This window comes from Hemiscyllium ocellatum, unplaced genomic scaffold, assembly GCF_020745735.1.
Source record: "Hemiscyllium ocellatum isolate sHemOce1 unplaced genomic scaffold, sHemOce1.pat.X.cur. scaffold_2797_pat_ctg1, whole genome shotgun sequence".
NCBI classification, from domain to species: Eukaryota; Metazoa; Chordata; class Chondrichthyes; order Orectolobiformes; family Hemiscylliidae; genus Hemiscyllium; species Hemiscyllium ocellatum.
Window position 1 is genome coordinate 12,501 of NW_026868203.1, and position 20,104 is coordinate 32,604.

Genomic DNA, 20,104 nt, shown 5'->3' on the forward strand with positions numbered 1-20,104 from the left:
ATACACTGTCCTTTCCCCCCTCCTCTCTCTCTCTGGGACCGGGGTGTGTTAGATACACTGTCCTTTCCCCCCTCTCTCTCTCTCTGGGACCGGGGTGTGTTAGATACACTGTCCTTTCCCCCCTCTCTCTCTGGGACCGGGGTATGTTAGATACACTGTCCTTTCCCTCCTCTCTCTCTGGGACCAGGGTGTGTTAGATACACTGTCCTTTCCCCTCTCTCTCTCTCTGGGACCGGGGTGTGTTAGATACACTGTCCTTTCCCCCTCTCTCTCTGGGACCGGGCTGTGTTAGATACACTGTCCTTTCCCCCCTCTCTCTCTCTGGGACCGGGGTGTGTTAGATACACTGTCCTTTCCCCCCTCTCTCTCTCTGGGACCGGGGTGTGTTAGATACACTGTCCTTTCCCCCTCTCTCTCTCTGGGACCGGGGTGTGTTAGATACACTGTCCTTTCCCCCATCTCTCTCTCTGGGACTGGGGTGTGTTAGATACACTGTCCTTTCCCCCCTCTCTCTCTGGGACCGGGGTGTGTTAGATACACTGTCCTTTCCCCCCTCTCTCACTCTGGGACCGGGGTCTGTTAGATACACTGTCCTTTCCCCTCTCTCTCTCTCTCTCTGGGACCCGGAAGTGTTAGATACACTGTCCTTTCCCCCCTCTCTCTCTCTCTGGGACCGGGGTGTGTTAGATACACTGTCCTTTCCCCCCCCCTCTCTCTCTGGGACCGGGGAGTGTTAGATACACTGTCCTTTCCCCCCTCTCTCTCTCTCTGGGACTGGGGTGTGTTAGATACACTGTCCTTTCCCCACACCTCTCTCTCTCTGGGACCGGGGTGTGTTAGATACACTGTCCTTTCCCCCCCTCTCTCTCTCTGGGACCGGGGTGTGTTAGATACACTGTCCTTTCCCCCCTCTCTCTCTCTGGGACCGGGGTGTGTTAGATACACTGTCCGTTCCCCCCCCTCTCTCTCTGGGACCGGGGTGTGTTAGATACACTGTCCTTTCCCCCCTCTCTCTCTGGGACCGGGGTGTGTTAGATACACTGTCCTTTCCCCCCCCTCTCTCTCTGGGACCGGGGTCTGTTAGATACACTGTCCTTTCCCCTCTCTCTCTCTCTCTCTGGGACCGGGGTGTGTTAGATACACTGTCCTTTCCCCCTCTCTCTCTCTGGGACCGGGGTGTGTTAGATACTCTGTCCGTTCCCCCTCTCTCTCTCTGGGACCGGGGTGTGTTAGATACACTGTCCTTTCCCCCCTCTCTCTCTGGGACCGGGGTGTGTTAGATACACTGTCCTTTCCCCCCTCTCTCTCTCTGGGACCGGGGTGTGTTAGATACACTGTCCTTTCCCCCTCTCTCTCTCTGGGACCGGGGTGTGTTAGATACACTGTCCTTTCCCCCCTCTCTCTCTGGGACCGGGGTGTGTTAGATACACTGTCCTTTCCCCCCTCTCTCTCTCTGGGACTGGGGTGTGTTAGACACACTGTCCTTTCCCCCCTCTCTCTCTGGGACAGGTGGATGTTACGGTGCATTGGGAGATTTACTTTCTCGATCCTCTGTGTTCCCTCTCAGGAGTTGTCTGTACAGACAGGGGAAGGCTGCTGGTGTGGCACTGATCGAAAGGCTGGAAGACGAGGACGATGCCTGCGCGTGTACCTCCAGGAATGCCTGGACGGTGGTGTACAAACACACGCGTGTGGTGACCTGCAGTGAGACCACGCCAAGAGGCAGCCAACCTGCGTCTGCCGGAGACAGCGATGGGGAGCTGACAGTTACCAGCGGATTCTCACTCAATTCCCTCATTTCCAGCAGCTAGCCTCCCCCTCCAGTCTGATTCCGGTCCCTAGCTCCCTCCCCGGGGAGCTGTTATTCTGTGTATAAACCTCCCCCGAACCCCTCAATTAGATCCCAGTCTGTAACTCGCTCCCCGGGGAGCTGTTAATCTGTATATAAACCACCCCGAACCCCTCGATTAGATTCCAGTCTGTAACTCCCTCCCCGGGGAGCTGTTATTCTGTATATAAACCCCCCCAAACCCCTCGATTAGATTCCAGGCTGTAACTCCCTCCCCGGGGAGCTGTTATTCTGTATATAAACCCCCCCCAAACCCCTCGATTGGATTCCAGTCTGTAACTCCCTCCCGGGGAGCTGTTATTCTGTATATAAACCCCCCAAACCCCTCGATTAGATTCCAGGCTGTAACTCCCTCCCCGGGGAGCTGTTATTCTGTATATAAACCCCCCCAAACCCCTCGATTAGATTCCTGTCTGTAACTCCCTCCCGGGGAGCTGTTATTCTGTATATAAACCCCATCTCAAACCCCTCGATTAGATTCCAGTCTGTAACTCCCTCCCGGGGGAGCTGTTATTCTGTATATAAACCACCCCGAACCCCTCGATTAGATTCCAGTCTGTAACTCCCTCCCGGGGGCGCTGTTATTCTGTATATAAACCACCCCGAACCCCTCGATTAGATTCCAGTCTGTAACTCCCTCCCGGGGGAGCTGTTATTCTGTATATAAACCACCCCGAACCCCTCGATTAGATTCCAGTCTGTAACTCCCTCCCCGGGGTATCTGTTATTCTGTATATAAACCACCCCGAACCCCTCGATTAGATTCCAGGCTGTAACTCCCTCCCCGGGGAGCTGTTATTCTGTATATAAACCCCCCCAAACCCCTCGATTAGATTCCTGTCTGTAACTCCCTCCCGGGGAGCTGTTATTCTGTATATAAACCCCATCTCAAACCCCTCGATTAGATTCCAGTCTGTAACTCCCTCCTGGGGGCGCTGTTATTCTGTATATAAACCACCCCGAACCCCTCGATTAGATTCCAGTCTGTAACTCCCTCCCGGGGGAGCTGTTATTCTGTATATAAACCACCCCGAACCCCTCGATTAGATTCCAGTCTGTAACTCCCTCCCCGGGGTATCTGTTATTCTGTATATAAACCACCCCGAACCCCTCGATTAGATTCCAGGCTGTAACTCCCTCCCCGGGGAGCTGTTATTCTGTATATAAACCCCCCCAAACCCCTCGATTAGATTCCGGTCTGTAATCCCTCCCGGGGGGCTGTTATTCTCTGTGCGAAACCACCTTTGGACCCCGTGTCGAGGAAGTGTTGTCTCTCTCTCTCTCTCTCTTTCTCCCCCCATCTGTCATCTTTGAGCCGAGACTTCACAGGCCGTGGACCAGTTGCTCTGTGCCTCTGTCAAGGAATTGGTGAATCCCTCAGGAAAAGCAGGCTGGAACTGGACATGGGAAGACGTCATCTGTGCAAGCGCGTGTTGAGCGCGTTCCCCACCCCCCATGTCTTTCACACTTTGAGCACATTAATACCAAGGGTGATGACTCTGAGCGTGCCTTTGCTGATGTGACAAAAATTTGACGCAGAGAGAGAGAGAGAGTGAGAGACAGACGCAGGCTGGGAAAAATGTTTGGGAAATTCATGGTCTTTGGCACAAACCACTCAGTGACTTGTTCCTGACAGGAACAGGACGAGGCCACTCAGCCCATCCATTGGTTGGTCTGACACTCTCCATGTGGTATTTTCCCACCCTTTTTAAACTGTAAATAAACTGGTTCTACTTTTTCAATGTGAGCTGTCTTTAGTCTTTTCAGCTGAACGTCAACCGAAAGGAAAGCTCGCTCTACTCCTTTCGAAGGCACGCAAAGCTCCCTCTACACTGTCTCCAAACACTCCCAGGGACAGGGACAGCACGGGGTTAGATACAGAGTCAAGCTCTCTCTATTCTGTCCCCCCATCCCAGGGACAGCACGGGGTTAGATACAGAGTAAAGCTCCCTCTACACTGTTCCCCCATCCCAGGGACAGGGACAGCTCGGGGTTAGATACAGAGTAAAGCTCTCTCTACACTGTCCCCCCCATTCCAGGGACAGGGACAGCATGGGGTTAGAGACAGAGTAAAGCTCCCTCTACACTGTCCCCCCCATCCCAGGGACAGGGACAGCATGGGGTCAGATACGAGTAAAGCTCCCTCTACACTGTCCACTCCCATCAAACACTCCCAGGGACAGGGACAGCACGGGGTTAGATACAGAGTAAAGCTCCCTCTACACTGTCCCCCATCAAACACTCCCAGGGACAGCACGGGGTTAGATACAGAGTAAAGCTCCCTCTACACTGTCCCCCCATCCCAGGGAAAGGGACAGCACGGGTTTAAGATACAGAGTAAAGCTCTCTCTACACTGTCCCCCCCATCAAACACTCCCAGGACAGGGGCAGCACAGGGTTAGATACAGAGTAAAGCTCCCTCTACACTGTCCCCCCATCCCAGGGACAGGGGCAGCACAGGGTCAGATACAGGGTAAAGCTCCCTCTACACTGTCCCCCCATCCCAGGGACAGCACAGGGGTTAGATACAGAGTAAAGCTCCCTCTACAGCGTTTCCCCCCATCCCAGAGACAGGGACAGCACGGGGTTAGATACAGAGTAAAGCTCCCTCTACAGCGTTTCCCCCCATCAAACCCTCCGAAATACTGATCCTCGATTCCCCGAATGATTGGGAATCTCAGCCCTAAGCCTGCAGGAGCACTCAGATTCAGCCCGACCCCCAGAGGAAGAAGACCCCCTCTCTCTCTCTCTCTCTCTCTCTCTCGCAAAGAGAGGAGAGTCCTTCCCCATCCTGTCCTCGAATTGCCACACCCTTGCCCCGTTATTCTGACCCTCTGCCTGTCCGAGGCGAGGGGTTGGTAAACGGGGGGGCTCAACAGTTGGCACCAGTTCCTCACCGTCCCAGGGAACCGGGTTGGATCCCAGCCTTGGGCGACCGTCTGTGTGGAGTGTGCACGTTTTCCAATCTCAGTGTCTGCCTGGGTTTCCTCCGGATGCTCCGGTTTCCTCCCACAGTCCAAAGATGTGCAGGTTAGGGTGGGATTGGCCGTGGGGAAATTGTCCCGTAGTGCCCAGGGATGTACAGGTTAGGGTGGGTCGGCCGTGGGGAAATTGTCCCGTAGTGCCCAGGGATGTACAGGTTAGGGTGGATCGGCCGTGGGGAAATTGTCCCGTAGTGCCCAGGGATGTGCAGGTTAGGGTGGATCGGCCGTGGGGAAATTGTCCCGTAGTGCCCAGGGATGTACAGGTTAGGGTGGGATTGGCCGTGGGGAAATTGTCCCGTAGTGCCCAGGGATGTGCAGGTTAGGGTGGGATTGGCCGTGGGGAAATTGTCCCGTAGTGCCCAGGGATGTGCAGGTTAGGGTGGGATTGGCCGTGGGGAAATTGTCCCGTAGTGCCCAGGGATGTACAGGTTAGGGTGGGTCGGCCGTGGGGAAATTGTCCCGTAGTGCCCAGGGATGTGCGGGTTAGGGTGGGATCGGCCGTGGGGAAATTGTCCCGTAGTGCCCAGGGATGTGCGGGTTAGGGTGGATTGGCCGTGGGGAAATTGTCCCGTAGTGTCCAGGGATGTACAGGTTAGGGTGGGTTGGCCGTGGGGAAATTGTCCCGTAGTGCCCAGGGATGTGCGGGTTAGGGTGGGATCGGCCGTGGGGAAATTGTCCCGTAGTGCCCAGGGATGTGCGGGTTAGGGTGGGATCGGCCGTGGGGAAATTGTCCCGTAGTGCCCAGGGATGTACAGGTTAGGGTGGGTTGGCCGTGGGGAAATTGTCCCGTAGTGCCCAGGGATGTGCAGGTTAGGGTGGATTGGCCGTGGGGAAATTGTCCCGTAGTGCCCAGGGATGTACAGGTTAGGGTGGGATTGGCCGTGGGGAAATTGTCCCGTAGTGCCCAGGGATGTACAGGTTAGGGTGGGATTGGCTGTGGGGAAATTGTCCCGTAGTGCCCAGGGATGTACAGGTTAGGGTGGGTTGGCCGTGGGGAAATTGTCCCGTAGTGCCCAGGGATGTACAGGTTAGGGTGGATTGGCCGTGAGACATTGTCCTGTTGTGCCCGGGGAAGTGCAGGTTAGGGTGGAGATGGGCTACTAGTCGGAGGGTCAGCGTGGATTTGTTGGGCCGAAGGGCCTTTTTACGCCACGGTGCTCTGGATATGATCTGCTCCACGACCTTTCCTAGTTACGGTAAGAGCACCTGGGAATGGGCCTATTCCCAGCTGGCCTCTGGATGTTAGCTTTCCGTGTCCCTTCCTGTTGCAACCTCGAAGGTGACGCCTCGATTCTCCAAAGGCCAGAGCGACGAAAGCCACCCCTTGCCGACCTTGTGATGCCAACTTTCAAGGGGTTCCGGCTCGCGACGCCGAATCCAGCGTGGGGACTCGCCGGTCGCTAACTCGATTCCCTCGCTAACTCGATTTCACCCGCTCACTCGCTCCTCAAAGGCCAATGAGCTGGCGACTTCTCTGCCGGCTGGTCGCTTGGACCTAGGTCTTGGCTCGAGTCGGGAGTTGTCCTTTTGCGGGAGTGCCGAGGGGCCGGTCCGCATACACTGGCAGAGGGAGGAGGAGGAGGAGGCGAAGGCCCCCCTCTGCTTTCCGGAGACTTGCCGCTCCTCTCCCCGTCCATTTTTATGGAGTGGACTCCCTGTCTTGAGCCGGTAGGGCGGTCCATCAATCCCGCTTGGGTCTGAGATTGGCGAAATTCCCTGTTTCGGGAACGCTGAGCACAGCGGGACCCCGCGGACGAGCGCGCGCCTCCCCGGGCGCGCTCCCGGCGTCGACGTCTTCGGCCCGTCTCTCCGTGTGCCCCTCCTGACCCCGCCCACGGCGTGCTATATACACCCAGCGAGGTGCAGCGAGGGGAACCGCCTCCGCACGGATCAACACGGACCGTCCAATGGGGACGGACAGCAGCTGGTCAGCCGGCTGACTGACATCTGACCCTCCAATGGGAGTGAAGGGGAGGTGGGTTTTGCCCATGGGTGACAGCCGCCTGGTCCAATGGGAGCAGACAGGGTGGGGTCAGCACTCTGACTGACAGCCGAACCGCCCAATCGGGGTTTGACCCTGACTGACAGCCCGCTGGTCCAATGACAGCAGACGGGGAAGGTCATCGCGCTGACAGACATCCAATGGGAGAGACAGGGCTTCGTTTCGACCATGGCATGATTGGACCAATGGGGGAGAGGGAGCAGGAAAGGGGTGGGCCTTGGCCCAGATTGACATCCGCCTGCTTCATAGTGGGTGGGTCCTCACCCTGACGGATATCCGATTGCTCCAATGGGGGACAAACAGGGGCGGGCCTTAGCCCTGACTGCCAGATGGTCGAGCCAATGGAGCAGGGGAGTTCGGTATTGGCCCCTGACTGGCATTCCGTCGGCCCAATGGCGGTCGCGGAGGGGCGGGTCTTGACCACCACCGGGTTCCGGCAGTCCAATGGGGAGGAAGCGATGGGCGGGGTGGGTGTTGACCGTGTGAACAGACGCGGGGGGGTGGAGAGGGCGGGCCTTGACGGGCGACCGAGCCAATGGCGAGACCCCAGCCCCCTGACGGACAGCCGGCCGGACCAACCGGGCTCCGCGCAGAGACCCCCCCCCCTTCCCCACCTGCGTGGCACACCTCCGCTTCGCCCCGCCCCCCCCCCACCTTCCATCTCGCGCGGCGGCGGTTGCGACCGTTTGGATTTGAAAAAAAAACGGCCGGATGGAGTGCGCGGGGGCGGGAGGGGGGGAGGGAAGGGGGTGAAAACGGCGGGAAAACCCACAATCTTTAAGGATTATATCTAATTTTAACGAGAAAAATGGCCGTGGGGGAATATCCGACTTGCACTTTACCTCATCAAATTCAAAAAGCCGTCGAGTGATGGGGTCGTGGGAGGGGGATCGTTAAATTTATTTTTTAGTTATATATTTTTCCCCCCAGGAAGGGTGGGGGGGGTGATTGCTGACATTGTTTTCTGCCCACCCCCCAAAGCAAATACCAATTGGTCGCCTCTCTATCGATTTATTTATTTATTTGTCTATTTAATGGTGGTGCTGAGCGGCCCTCAGCTCCTGGACTGGGCCAGTAGCCCCCCGCACCTGCAGTTCAATAAGTACGTCCTGACCGGGTACCGACCCGCCTCCCCCCTGGGGGGGTGCCTCCGCAGCCTCTTCTACCTCCACAACGAGCTGGGCAACATCTACACCCACGGTAACCCCACCCCACTTATCTCCTTCCTTCCTCTTGGGGGTGGGGGGAGGGGTCTTGATGGGCTTTGGGTTCATGAAGGAGGGGGTCGGGGTCTGGAAGGGTTTGCAGGCTGGAGCGGAGTTGGGTTCGTGAAGGGTTTGGGGTCTTGAGTGGGGGCTTAGGGTCTTGAAGGGTTTGGGGTCTTGAAAGGGTTGGGGTCTTGAGAGAGTTGGGGTCATGAGGGAGTTAGGTTGAGGATCTTGAAGGGTTTGGGGTCTTGAGGGAGTGGGGATCTTGAAGGGTTTGGGGTCTTGAGAGAGGTTAGGATCTTGAAGGATTTGGGGTCTTGAGGGAGTTGGGGTCTTGAGTGGGGTCAGGATCTTGAAGGGTTTTGGGTCTTAGGGAGTAATCTTGAAGGGTTTTGGGTCTTGAGGGAGTTGGAATCTTGAAGGGTTTGGGGTCTTGAGGGAGTTGGTGTCTTGACGGGTTTGGGGTCTTGAGGGAGTTGGTGTCTTGACGGGTTTGGGGTCTTGAGGGAGTGGGGATCTTGAAGGGTTTGGGGTCTTGAGGGAGTGGGGATCTTGAAGGGTTTGGGGTCTTGAGAGAGGTTAGGATCTTGAAGGATTTGGGGTCTTGAGAGTGCTGGGGTCATGAGGGAGTTAGATTGAGGTTCTTGAGGGAGTTGGGGTCTTCAGATCTTGATGGGTTTGAGGGACTTGGGGTCTGGAGGGATGAGGGGATTGGAGGGAGGAGGGGTTGGGGTCTTGCAGGATGGAATTGGAGGGAGATGGGACTGGGGACTTGATGGAGAAAGGGGATTGGAGGGAGGAGGGGGTTGGGGACTTGAGGGAGGAGGGGGGGAATTGGAGGGAGGGGGGTTTGTGGGGAGACTGGTGAAGAGGGAGATTATAATTGTATATCACTTGTTGTATATGATGCTGTATACCTTCCCTATAAGCTGCCTGTAAATGTGATTGATGTGCTGGGTGATATATACAGTCTGCCGTATAGACGTGAAGAATACGCGTTAACATATATGTTGGCGTATGCAGCTGCGTGCCGTGCTGTAATCAATACCCAATTCTATAGGATATGGCAGCCCTTAACGTATAGGGGCCGTCAGATAAGTAACGGCAGCCTTAATGTATAGATTGAGGAGGGGACGGATCCAGAGAGCAGACTGTTGGAGGGCTGAGGTCGCGCGATGTGAACCCGTCGCGGGCAGTGGTGGGGGGGGGAGTTTTCAGACAACAGCGATCCTAACACTTGGAGGCGTCTGCAGTAGTGGCATCGGAGACTCCGGGCAGCAGCGATCACAACGTGGCCCAGTTTCCGCTCGAAGGCCAGCAGGGCGCTTTGGCGATCCACCCGCCGGTCCGAAACGGACCGCGGGCGCGTGGGGAAGGGGGTGAACGGGCCTGCTTTCGCTCCCGCGTGTGTGAGCTTGCTGGGGGTTTGGAGAGACAGCAGAGGGTTGAGTGGAGGCTGAGGAAGATCCCGCGTTGTGTGTGTGTGTGTGTGTGTGTGTGTGTGTGTGTGTGTGTGCGCGCGCGCGCGCGAGATAATTGCCCTCCCGAGAGACATTTAGCAACGCAGTTGTGTAAACACCGCAGCAGCTCAAGCACTCCCTCGGGACTCCATCTGACAAGAGAGCACGGGGGGAACTGAGGAACGGACAGATCGTCCACCCTTTCGAGAGTCAGGCACGCGCGGACCTGAGAAATATCCGTCTGTCGCAGGGTCAGCGCCGAGGGAGCCCCGCACTACGGGAGGGTCAGCGCCGAGGGAGCCCCGCACTACGGGAGGGTCGGCGCCGAGGGAGCCCCGCACTGAGGGAGGGTCGGCGCCGAGGGAGCCCCGCACTGTGGGAGGGTCGGCGCCGCGGGAGCCCCGCACTACGGGAGGGTCGGCGCCGAGGGAGCCCCGCACTGAGGGAGGGTCGGCGCCGAGGGAGCCCCGCACTGAGGGAGGGTCAGCGCCGCGGGAGCCCCGCACTGTGGGAGGGTCAGCGCCGCGGGAGCCCCGCACTGTGGGAGGGTCAGCGCCGCGGGAGCCCCGCACTGTGGGAGGGTCAGCGCCGCGGGAGCCCCGCACTGTGGGAGGGTCAGCGCCGCGGGAGCCCCGCACTGTGGGAGGGTCAGCGCCCAGGGAGCCCCGCACTGTGGGAGGGTCAGCGCCCAGGGAGCCCCGCACTGTGGGAGGGTCAGCGCCCAGGGAGCCCCGCACTGTGGGAGGGTCAGCGCCCAGGGAGCCCCGCACTACGGGAGGGTCAGCGCCCAGGGAGCCCCGCACTACGGGAGGGTCAGCGCCCAGGGAGCCCCGCACTACGGGAGGGTCAGCGCCGAGGGAGCCCCGCACTGAGGGAGGGTCAGCGCCGAGGGAGCCCCTGTGAGATTTGAGTCTCCCTTTAATCCTGTGCACAGCCTTGTGCCCGGTGGGGAGAGGGGTTGTGTCGGGTTTTGGGTAATGCTTGCTGTTCTGTTGGAGTTTGCTATGCCCACGTGACTGCTTCCCTCTGACCCAGCGATGTAGTCGTCGCTGACACTCACACCCACCCCCTGCGAATTACCGTGTGTGTGTGTGTGTGTGTGTGCGCTCACACCAGCGTTTTAGCAGATCCTGCTAATCTGGGTTTGACCCGCTCTCTGCCCTTGTCACATCGTGTCAGTGCTGTGGGGGTGTGTGTGCGCGTCTTAGCTCATTTCCAATCTGGTAACATACTTTATCCCTGCCTTAATCGCCACGCGATGAGCTGACCGACACACACGCCCACAGCAACTTGTTTGAGTGAATTAGAAACATTCCTTCACTCTCCTTCAGACATATTCTCTTTCACTTTCTGGGAGTGAACTTTGAGATCTCGTATCTGTCCCTTCCTCCTGTTTAATTCACTCATCCTCTCTCTCTATGTTTGTCCATCTCTCACATCCTCTGCTCTCTCTCTGTCTCCATCTCTCTTTCATCCTCTGAACGTTTCTGTCTCAATCTCTACCTCCTTCCGTCTGTCTGTCTCTCTCTCATATCCTCTCCATCTACATTTTTCTCTCACTCTGTCGTCTCCATCTCTACCTCCCTCCCTCTTTACCAGCCTCTCTCTGTCTCTCTCTCTCGTCTGTCTGTCTCCATCTCTACCTCCCTCCCTCTTTACCAGCCTCTCTCGGTCTCTCTCTCTCTCTCTCTCGTCTGTCTGTCTCCATCTCTACCTCCCTCCCTCTTTACCAGCCCCTCTCTGTCTCTCTCTCGTCTGTCTGTCTCTGTTTTCCTCTCTCTGTCTCCATCTTTATCTCCTATCCGTCTGTCGCTGTTTCTCTCTGTCTCTCTCTCGATGTGCCTGTGGTCTCCTGTAAACTCCAAGGTCCTGCCCCACGTTTCTCTTTGAGTAGCTTGTGCCCCGAGATGGGAGGGACAGGGCGTGAGCTTTTCTAACTGGACCGTGAGGCAGACCGACTGCAGGGCACACCGAGAGAGAGTCGGGGAGTGTGTGTTCACTCGGGGGTTGAATCTCGCTAAAGGCGAGGTGTTCCACTGTGGTAAAAACCGACCAGGGTCACCCAGTTCATGCCAGGGCCCTAGGCCGGTTATAAAGTTTGCGTCCCATGGAGTTGGGCGTCCATCACACTTGCCTTCATGGCCTTAGCCACTCTCTGTCTTAAACCTATCACCTCTCAATTTATTATTACGGCCCCCTCGTACAATCTGACGTCGTTGTCCGAGGAAAAAGACTCAGCGTCCACCCTACCTAATCCTCTCATCGTCTGGGATAGGACGATCAAATCCCCTCTTAGCCTCAATCTCTCCGGTGAGAACAGGCCCAAGCCTCTCAAGCCTTTCCTGATGAGACCTGCCCTCCAGACCAGGCAGCATCCTGGTAAATCCCCCTCTGCACCTTTATTCCAAAGCTTCCACCTCCTCCTCCCCATCATGGGGGCGACCGGAACCCGACACAATATTCCAAGTGTGGCCGCACCGGCGTTTTGTATATTGCGGCTCCGGAACTCAATCCCTCTGCCAATAAAACCCCGCGCCCACCGTATGCCCTCTGAACAGCACCTAAACAGACCCTTCGGCCCGTCTCTGTCCGTGCTGACCCAGATATCCCTGACCTAATCTAGTCTCCGTTTGCCAGCCCTCGGCCCCGATCCCTCTAACACCTTCCTGTTCACGTTCCCCCCATCCAGGTGTCTGTTGTCATTGTACCAGCCTCCCCCACTTCCTCTGGCAGCTCCTCCCACACACGCACCACCCTCTGGGGGAAAACGTTGCCCCTTTAGGTCCCTTTCCCCTCTCACCCGAAACCCACATCCCTCTAGTTCTGGACTCCCCCACCCCAGGGGGAACAGACCTTGTCTATTTACCCTATCGGTGTTCCCTCATGATTTTATAAACCTCTATAAGGTCACCCCTCAGCCTCCGACACTCCAGGGAAAACAGCCCCAGCCTGTTCAGCCTCTCCCTGTCGTTCAAACCCTCCAACATCATTGTAAATGTTTCTGAACCCTTTCAAGTTTCACAACATCCTTCCTGTAGCAGGGAGACCGGAATCGAATGCAGTATTACAGATGTGGCCCTGACCAATACAGCCACAACGTGACCCTCCCAACTCCTACACTCAACACACTGACCAATACAGCCACAACGTGACCCTCCCAACTCCTACACTCAACACACTGACCAATACAGCCACAACGTGACCCTCCCAACTCCTACACTCAACGCACTGACCAATACAGCCACAACGTGACCCTCCCAACTCCTACACTCAACGCACTGACCAATGCAGCCACAACGTGACCCACCCAACCCCTACACTCAATGCACTGACCAGTACAGCCACAACGTGACCCTCCCGACTTGACTGAGAGACCGGGATGGTTTTCCCTGCAGGGTGGGAGGACTGACCTGATAGAGGTTTATAAAATCACAAGGGGCGTGGATAGAGTTAATGGCGGTTGTCTTTTCCCTAGGGGTAGGGGGATTTCAAGACTGGGGGGGGGGCGGGGGGGTACAGTTTTAAGGGCAGAGATTTGAAAAGGGGTGGGCGGGGGCGACTTTGTCACACTGAGGGTGAGGGACGAAGGAAGTGGTGGACGTGGCATTTGGCTAAGTACACGGCCAGGGAAGGGTTATTTTTTTTTTGAGGAATCCGGGCCAGGAGTGGGGGAGTTCAGCCCGGGATTGGGGACGGGCTGTGGGGCCGAAGCGTTCGTGTTCCCGGGCGGCCCTGCTCTGAGTCACGGTCTCGTTTTTTTTCCCCCCTGGCCACGGTCTAGAATTTGCGAACAGACGGCGGCCATTTTGTCACGAACGAGAAAAGGGCGTTCGGTCTGGGGGGGGGGGGGAAGGGGAGAGAGAGAGAACCGAGGGTGGACCAGGGGTTACGGGGAGATTGGGGTGGAGAGGGTCACCGGCCGTGATTGTACCGAGGAGCGCGTGGATGGGCCGGACGGCCTCGTTTCTGACCCTGTGTCTCCCCGTCCCTGGGTGGGACCCCGCTCCGGGAGCGCGGTTCCCGTCTCCCCTTCCCTGGGTGGGACCCCGCTCCGGGAGCGCGGTTCCCGTCTCCCCGTCCCTGGGTGGGACCCCGCTCCGGGAGCGCGGTTCCCGTCTCCCCGTCCCTGGGTGGGACCCCGCTCCGGGAGCGCGGTTCCCGTCTCCCCGTCCCTGGGTGGGACCCCGCTCCGGGAGCGCGGTTCCCGTCTCCCCATCCCCTGGGTGGGACCCCCGTTCCGGTAGCGCGGTTCCAGTCTCCCCGTCCCCTGGGTGGGACCCCGCTCCGGGAGCGCGGTTCCCGTCTCCCCATCCCTGGGTGGGACCCCGCTCCGGGAGCGCGGTTCCCGAGCCCGGATGAGCGGGTGTCCCACGGGGTTGGAAGTCGGGAGGGAGGGATGTATCCGGCTGCCCGCAGTGTAATACTCTCTCTCTCTCTCTGTTGCCCCTCGTAGGTATCCCGCTGCTATTCTTCCTCTTCCTGCTGCCATTGGCAATCCCCTGGTCACAGATCACTGTGCCTTGGCTGGCGGTGGCACACTACATGGCGTGCGTGGCTCCCCAGCTGGGCAGCGTTCTATACCACCTCTTCATGAACCACGAGGGAGGTGCCGCGATCTACCACACGCTGCTCACCCTCGACATGTGCGGCATCTGCATCGTCAACACCCTGGGTATGGGCATCGCCGGGCGGACTGGGACAGGGAGCTGGCGCAGGGGGAGAGGGAGGGACAGGGAGCTGGCACAGGGGGAGAGAGAGACAGGGGGAGAGGGAGGGACAGGGAGCTGGCACAGAGGGAGAGAGAGAGACAGGGGGAGAGGGAGGGACAGGGAGCTGGCACAGGGGGAGAGGGAGGGACAGGGAGCTGGCGCAGGGGGAGAGAGAGAGACAGAGCTGGGGCAGAGAGCGAGAGAGACAGAGCTGGGGCAGAGAGCGAGAGCGACAGAGCTGGGGCAGAGAGCGAGAGCGAGAGCGACAGAGCTGGGGCAGAGAGCGAGAGCGAGAGCGACAGAGCTGGGGCAGAGAGCGAGAGCGACAGAGCTGGGGCAGAGAGCGAGAGCGACAGAGCTGGGGCAGAGAGCGAGAGCGACAGAGCTGGGGCAGAGAGCGAGAGCGACAGAGCTGGGGCAGAGAGCGAGAGCGACAGAGCTGGGGCAGAGAGCGAGAGCGACAGAGCTGGGGCAGAGAGCGAGAGCGAGAGCGACAGAGCTGGGGCAGAGAGCGAGAGCGAGAGCGACAGAGCTGGGGCAGAGAGCGAGAGCGACAGAGCTGGGGCGGAGAGCGAGAGCGACAGAGCTGGGGCGGAGAGCGAGAGCGACAGAGCTGGGGCGGAGAGCGAGAGCGACAGAGCTGGGGCGGAGAGCGAGAGCGACAGAGCTGGGGCGGAGAGCGAGAGCGACAGAGCTGGGGCGGAGAGCGAGAGCGACAGAGCTGGGGCGGAGAGCGAGAGCGACAGAGCTGGGGCGGAGAGCGAGAGCGACAGAGCTGGGGCGGAGAGCGAGAGCGACAGAGCTGGGGCGGAGAGCGAGAGCGACAGAGCTGGGGCGGAGAGCGAGAGCGACAGAGCTGGGGCGGAGAGCGAGAGCGACAGAGCTGGGGCGGAGAGCGAGAGCGACAGAGCTGGGGCGGAGAGCGAGAGCGACAGAGCTGGGGCGGAGAGCGAGAGCGACAGAGCTGGGGCAGAGAGCGAGAGCGACAGAGCTGGGGCAGAGAGCGAGAGCGACAGAGCTGGGGCAGAGAGCGAGAGCGACAGAGCTGGGGCAGAGAGCGAGAGCGAGAGCGACAGAGCTGGGGCAGAGAGCGAGAGCGACAGAGCTGGGGCAGAGAGCGAGAGCGACAGAGCTGGGGCAGAGAGCGAGAGCGACAGAGCTGGGGCAGAGAGCGAGAGCGACAGAGCTGGGGCAGAGAGCGAGAGCGACAGAGCTGGGGCAGAGAGCGAGAGCGACAGAGCTGGGGCAGAGAGCGAGAGCGACAGAGCTGGGGCAGAGAGCGAGAGCGACAGAGCTGGGGCAGAGAGCGAGAGCGACAGAGCTGGGGCAGAGAGCGAGAGCGACAGAGCTGGGGCAGAGAGAGAGAGCGACAGAGCTGGGGCAGAGAGCGAGAGCGACAGAGCTGGGGCAGAGAGCGAGAGCGACAGAGCTGGGGCAGAGAGCGAGAGCGACAGAGCTGGGGCAGAGAGCGAGAGCGACAGAGCTGGGGCAGAGAGCGAGAGCGACAGAGCTGGGGCAGAGAGAGAGAGAGACAGAGCTGGGGCAGAGAGAGAGAGAGACAGAGCTGGGGCAGAGAGAGAGAGAGACAGAGCTGGGGCAGAGAGCGAGAGCGACAGAGCTGGGGCAGAGAGCGAGAGCGACAGAGCTGGGGCAGAGAGCGAGAGCGACAGAGCTGGGGCAGAGAGCGAGAGCGACAGAGCTGGGGCAGAGAGCGAGAGCGACAGAGCTGGGGCAGAGAGCGAGAGCGACAGAGCTGGGGCAGAGAGCGAGAGCGACAGAGCTGGGGCAGAGAGCGAGAGCGAGAGCGACAGAGCTGGGGCAGAGAGCGAGAGCGACAGAGCTGGGGCGGAGAGCGAGAGCGACAGAGCTGGGGCGGAGAGCGAGAGCGACAGAGCTGGGGCGGAGAGCGAGAGCGACAGAGCTGGGGCGGAGAGCGAGAGCGACAGAGCTGGGGCGGAGAGCGAGAGCGACAGAGCTGGGGCGGAGAGCGAGAGCGACAGAGCTGGGGCGGAGAGCGAGAGCGACAGAGCTGGGGCAGAGCGAGAGCGACAGAGCTGGGGCGGAGAGCGAGAGCGACAGAGCTGGGGCGGAGAGCGAGAGCGACAGAGCTGGGGCGGAGAGCGAGAGCGACAGAGCTGGGGCAGAGCGAGAGCGACAGAGCTGGGGCAGAGAGCGAGAGCGAGAGCGACAGAGCTGGGGCAGAGAGCGAGAGCGACAGAGCTGGGGCGGAGAGCGAGAGCGAGAGCGACAGAGCTGGGGCAGAGAGCGAGAGCGACAGAGCTGGGGCGAGAGCGAGAGCGAGAGCGACAGAGCTGGGGCGGAGAGCGAGAGCGACAGAGCTGGGGCGGAGAGCGAGAGCGACAGAGCTGGGGCGGAGAGCGAGAGCGACAGAGCTGGGGCGGAGAGCGAGAGCGACAGAGCTGGGGCGGAGAGCGAGAGCGACAGAGCTGGGGCGGAGAGCGAGAGCGACAGAGCTGGGGCGGAGAGCGAGAGCGACAGAGCTGGGGCGGAGAGCGAGAGCGACAGAGCTGGGGCGGAGAGCGAGAGCGACAGAGCTGGGGCGGAGAGCGAGAGCGACAGAGCTGGGGCGGAGAGCGAGAGCGACAGAGCTGGGGCGGAGAGCGAGAGCGACAGAGCTGGGGCGGAGAGCGAGAGCGACAGAGCTGGGGCGGAGAGCGAGAGCGACAGAGCTGGGGCGGAGAGCGAGAGCGACAGAGCTGGGGCGGAGAGCGAGAGCGACAGAGCTGGGGCGGAGAGCGAGAGCGACAGAGCTGGGGCGGAGAGCGAGAGCGACAGAGCTGGGGCGGAGAGCGAGAGCGACAGAGCTGGGGCGGAGAGCGAGAGCGACAGAGCTGGGGCGGAGAGCGAGAGCGACAGAGCTGGGGCGGAGAGCGAGAGCGACAGAGCTGGGGCGGAGAGCGAGAGCGACAGAGCTGGGGCGGAGAGCGAGAGCGACAGAGCTGGGGCGGAGAGCGAGAGCGACAGAGCTGGGGCGGAGAGCGAGAGCGACAGAGCTGGGGCGGAGAGCGAGAGCGACAGAGCTGGGGCGGAGAGCGAGAGCGACAGAGCTGGGGCGGAGAGCGAGAGCGACAGAGCTGGGGCGGAGAGCGAGAGCGACAGAGCTGGGGCGGAGAGCGAGAGCGACAGAGCTGGGGCGGAGAGCGAGAGCGACAGAGCTGGGGCGGAGAGCGAGAGCGACAGAGCTGGGGCGGAGAGCGAGAGCGACAGAGCTGGGGCGGAGAGCGAGAGCGACAGAGCTGGGGCGGAGAGCGAGAGCGACAGAGCTGGGGCGGAGAGCGAGAGCGACAGAGCTGGGGCGGAGAGCGAGAGCGACAGAGCTGGGGCGGAGAGCGAGAGCGACAGAGCTGGGGCGGAGAGCGAGAGCGACAGAGCTGGGGCGGAGAGCGAGAGCGACAGAGCTGGGGCGGAGAGCGAGAGCGACAGAGCTGGGGCGGAGAGCGAGAGCGACAGAGCTGGGGCGGAGAGCGAGAGCGACAGAGCTGGGGCGGAGAGCGAGAGCGACAGAGCTGGGGCGGAGAGCGAGAGCGACAGAGCTGGGGCGGAGAGCGAGAGCGACAGAGCTGGGGCGGAGAGCGAGAGCGACAGAGCTGGGGCGGAGAGCGAGAGCGACAGAGCTGGGGCGGAGAGCGAGAGCGACAGAGCTGGGGCGGAGAGCGAGAGCGACAGAGCTGGGGCGGAGAGCGAGAGCGACAGAGCTGGGGCGGAGAGCGAGAGCGACAGAGCTGGGGCGGAGAGCGAGAGCGACAGAGCTGGGGCGGAGAGCGAGAGCGACAGAGCTGGGGCGGAGAGCGAGAGCGACAGAGCTGGGGCGGAGAGCGAGAGCGACAGAGCTGGGGCGGAGAGCGAGAGCGACAGAGCTGGGGCGGAGAGCGAGAGCGACAGAGCTGGGGCGGAGAGCGAGAGCGACAGAGCTGGGGCGGAGAGCGAGAGCGACAGAGCTGGGGCGGAGAGCGAGAGCGACAGAGCTGGGGCGGAGAGCGAGAGCGACAGAGCTGGGGCGGAGAGCGAGAGCGACAGAGCTGGGGCGGAGAGCGAGAGCGACAGAGCTGGGGCGGAGAGCGAGAGCGACAGAGCTGGGGCGGAGAGCGAGAGCGACAGAGCTGGGGCGGAGAGCGAGAGCGACAGAGCTGGGGCGGAGAGCGAGAGCGACAGAGCTGGGGCGGAGAGCGAGAGCGACAGAGCTGGGGCGGAGAGCGAGAGCGACAGAGCTGGGGCGGAGAGCGAGAGCGACAGAGCTGGGGCGGAGAGCGAGAGCGACAGAGCTGGGGCGGAGAGCGAGAGCGACAGAGCTGGGGCGGAGAGCGAGAGCGACAGAGCTGGGGCGAGAGAGAGAGAGCGACAGAGCTGGGGCGGAGAGCGAGAGCGACAGAGCTGGGGCGGAGAGCGAGAGCGACAGAGCTGGGGCGGAGAGCGAGAGCGACAGAGCTGGGGCGGAGAGCGAGAGCGACAGAGCTGGGGCGGAGAGCGAGAGCGACAGAGCTGGGGCGGAGAGCGAGAGCGACAGAGCTGGGGCGGAGAGCGAGAGCGACAGAGCTGGGGCGGAGAGCGAGAGCGACAGAGCTGGGGCGGAGAGCGAGAGCGACAGAGCTGGGGCGGAGAGCGAGAGCGACAGAGCTGGGGCGGAGAGCGAGAGCGACAGAGCTGGGGCGGAGAGCGAGAGCGACAGAGCTGGGGCGGAGAGCGAGAGCGACAGAGCTGGGGCGGAGAGCGAGAGCGACAGAGCTGGGGCGGAGAGCGAGAGCGACAGAGCTGGGGCGGAGAGCGAGAGCGACAGAGCTGGGGCGGAGAGCGAGAGCGACAGAGCTGGGGCGGAGAGCGAGAGCGACAGAGCTGGGGCGGAGAGCGAGAGCGACAGAGCTGGGGCGGAGAGCGAGAGCGACAGAGCTGGGGCGGAGAGCGAGAGCGACAGAGCTGGGGCGGAGAGCGAGAGCGACAGAGCTGGGGCGGAGAGCGAGAGCGACAGAGCTGGGGCGGAGAGCGAGAGCGACAGAGCTGGGGCGGAGAGCGAGAGCGACAGAGCTGGGGCGGAGAGCGAGAGCGACAGAGCTGGGGCGGAGAGCGAGAGCGACAGAGCTGGGGCGGAGAGCGAGAGCGACAGAGCTGGGGCGGAGAGCGAGAGCGACAGAGCTGGGGCGGAGAGCGAGAGCGACAGAGCTGGGGCGGAGAGCGAGAGCGACAGAGCTGGGGCGGAGAGCGAGAGCGACAGAGCTGGGGCGGAGAGCGAGAGCGACAGAGCTGGGGCGGAGAGCGAGAGCGACAGAGCTGGGGCGGAGAGCGAGAGCGACAGAGCTGGGGCGGAGAGCGAGAGCGACAGAGCTGGGGCGGAGAGCGAGAGCGACAGAGCTGGGGCGGAGAGCGAGAGCGACAGAGCTGGGGCGGAGAGCGAGAGCGACAGAGCTGGGGCGGAGAGCGAGAGCGACAGAGCTGGGGCGGAGAGCGAGAGCGACAGAGCTGGGGCGGAGAGCGAGAGCGACAGAGCTGGGGCGGAGAGCGAGAGCGACAGAGCTGGGGCGGAGAGCGAGAGCGACAGAGCTGGGGCGGAGAGCGAGAGCGACAGAGCGGGGACAGAGAGCGAGAGCGACAGAGCTGGGGCGGAGAGCGAGAGCGACAGAGCTGGGGCGGAGAGCGAGAGCGACAGAGCTGGGGCGAGAGAGCGAGAGAGCGACAGAGCTGGGGCGGAGAGCGAGAGCGACAGAGCTGGGGCGGAGAGCGAGAGCGACAGAGCTGGGGCGGAGAGCGAGAGCGACAGAGCTGGGGCGGAGAGCGAGAGCGACAGAGCTGGGGCGGAGAGCGAGAGCGACAGAGCTGGGGCGGAGAGCGAGAGCGACAGAGCTGGGGCGGAGAGCGAGAGCGACAGAGCTGGGGCGGAGA

The 20,104-nt window shown here is 61.1% G+C and overlaps 2 protein-coding genes across 2 annotated transcripts in view; both read left to right on the forward strand.

Annotated features, from left to right (window-relative positions):
• The window catches only part of LOC132812496 (kremen protein 2-like), a gene marked incomplete at its 5' end in the record, with an annotated part of 14,057 nt that extends 11,969 nt beyond the window's left edge, over positions 1–2,088 (forward strand). The window contains one exon of the mRNA XM_060822958.1: positions 1,568–2,088. Within this exon, the coding sequence (XP_060678941.1) occupies positions 1,568–1,811 (244 nt within the window). The remainder of the gene's footprint in view (positions 1–1,567) is intronic.
• Positions 2,089–7,588: 5,500 nt separating this feature from the next.
• LOC132812495 (progestin and adipoQ receptor family member 4-like) overlaps positions 7,589–20,104 on the forward strand; it is a 37,549-nt gene continuing 25,033 nt past the window's right edge. The window contains exons 1-2 of the mRNA XM_060822957.1: positions 7,589–8,035; positions 13,957–14,175. Coding sequence (XP_060678940.1) covers positions 7,870–8,035; positions 13,957–14,175 — 385 coding nt within the window. The 5' untranslated portion in view covers positions 7,589–7,869. The remainder of the gene's footprint in view (positions 8,036–13,956; positions 14,176–20,104) is intronic.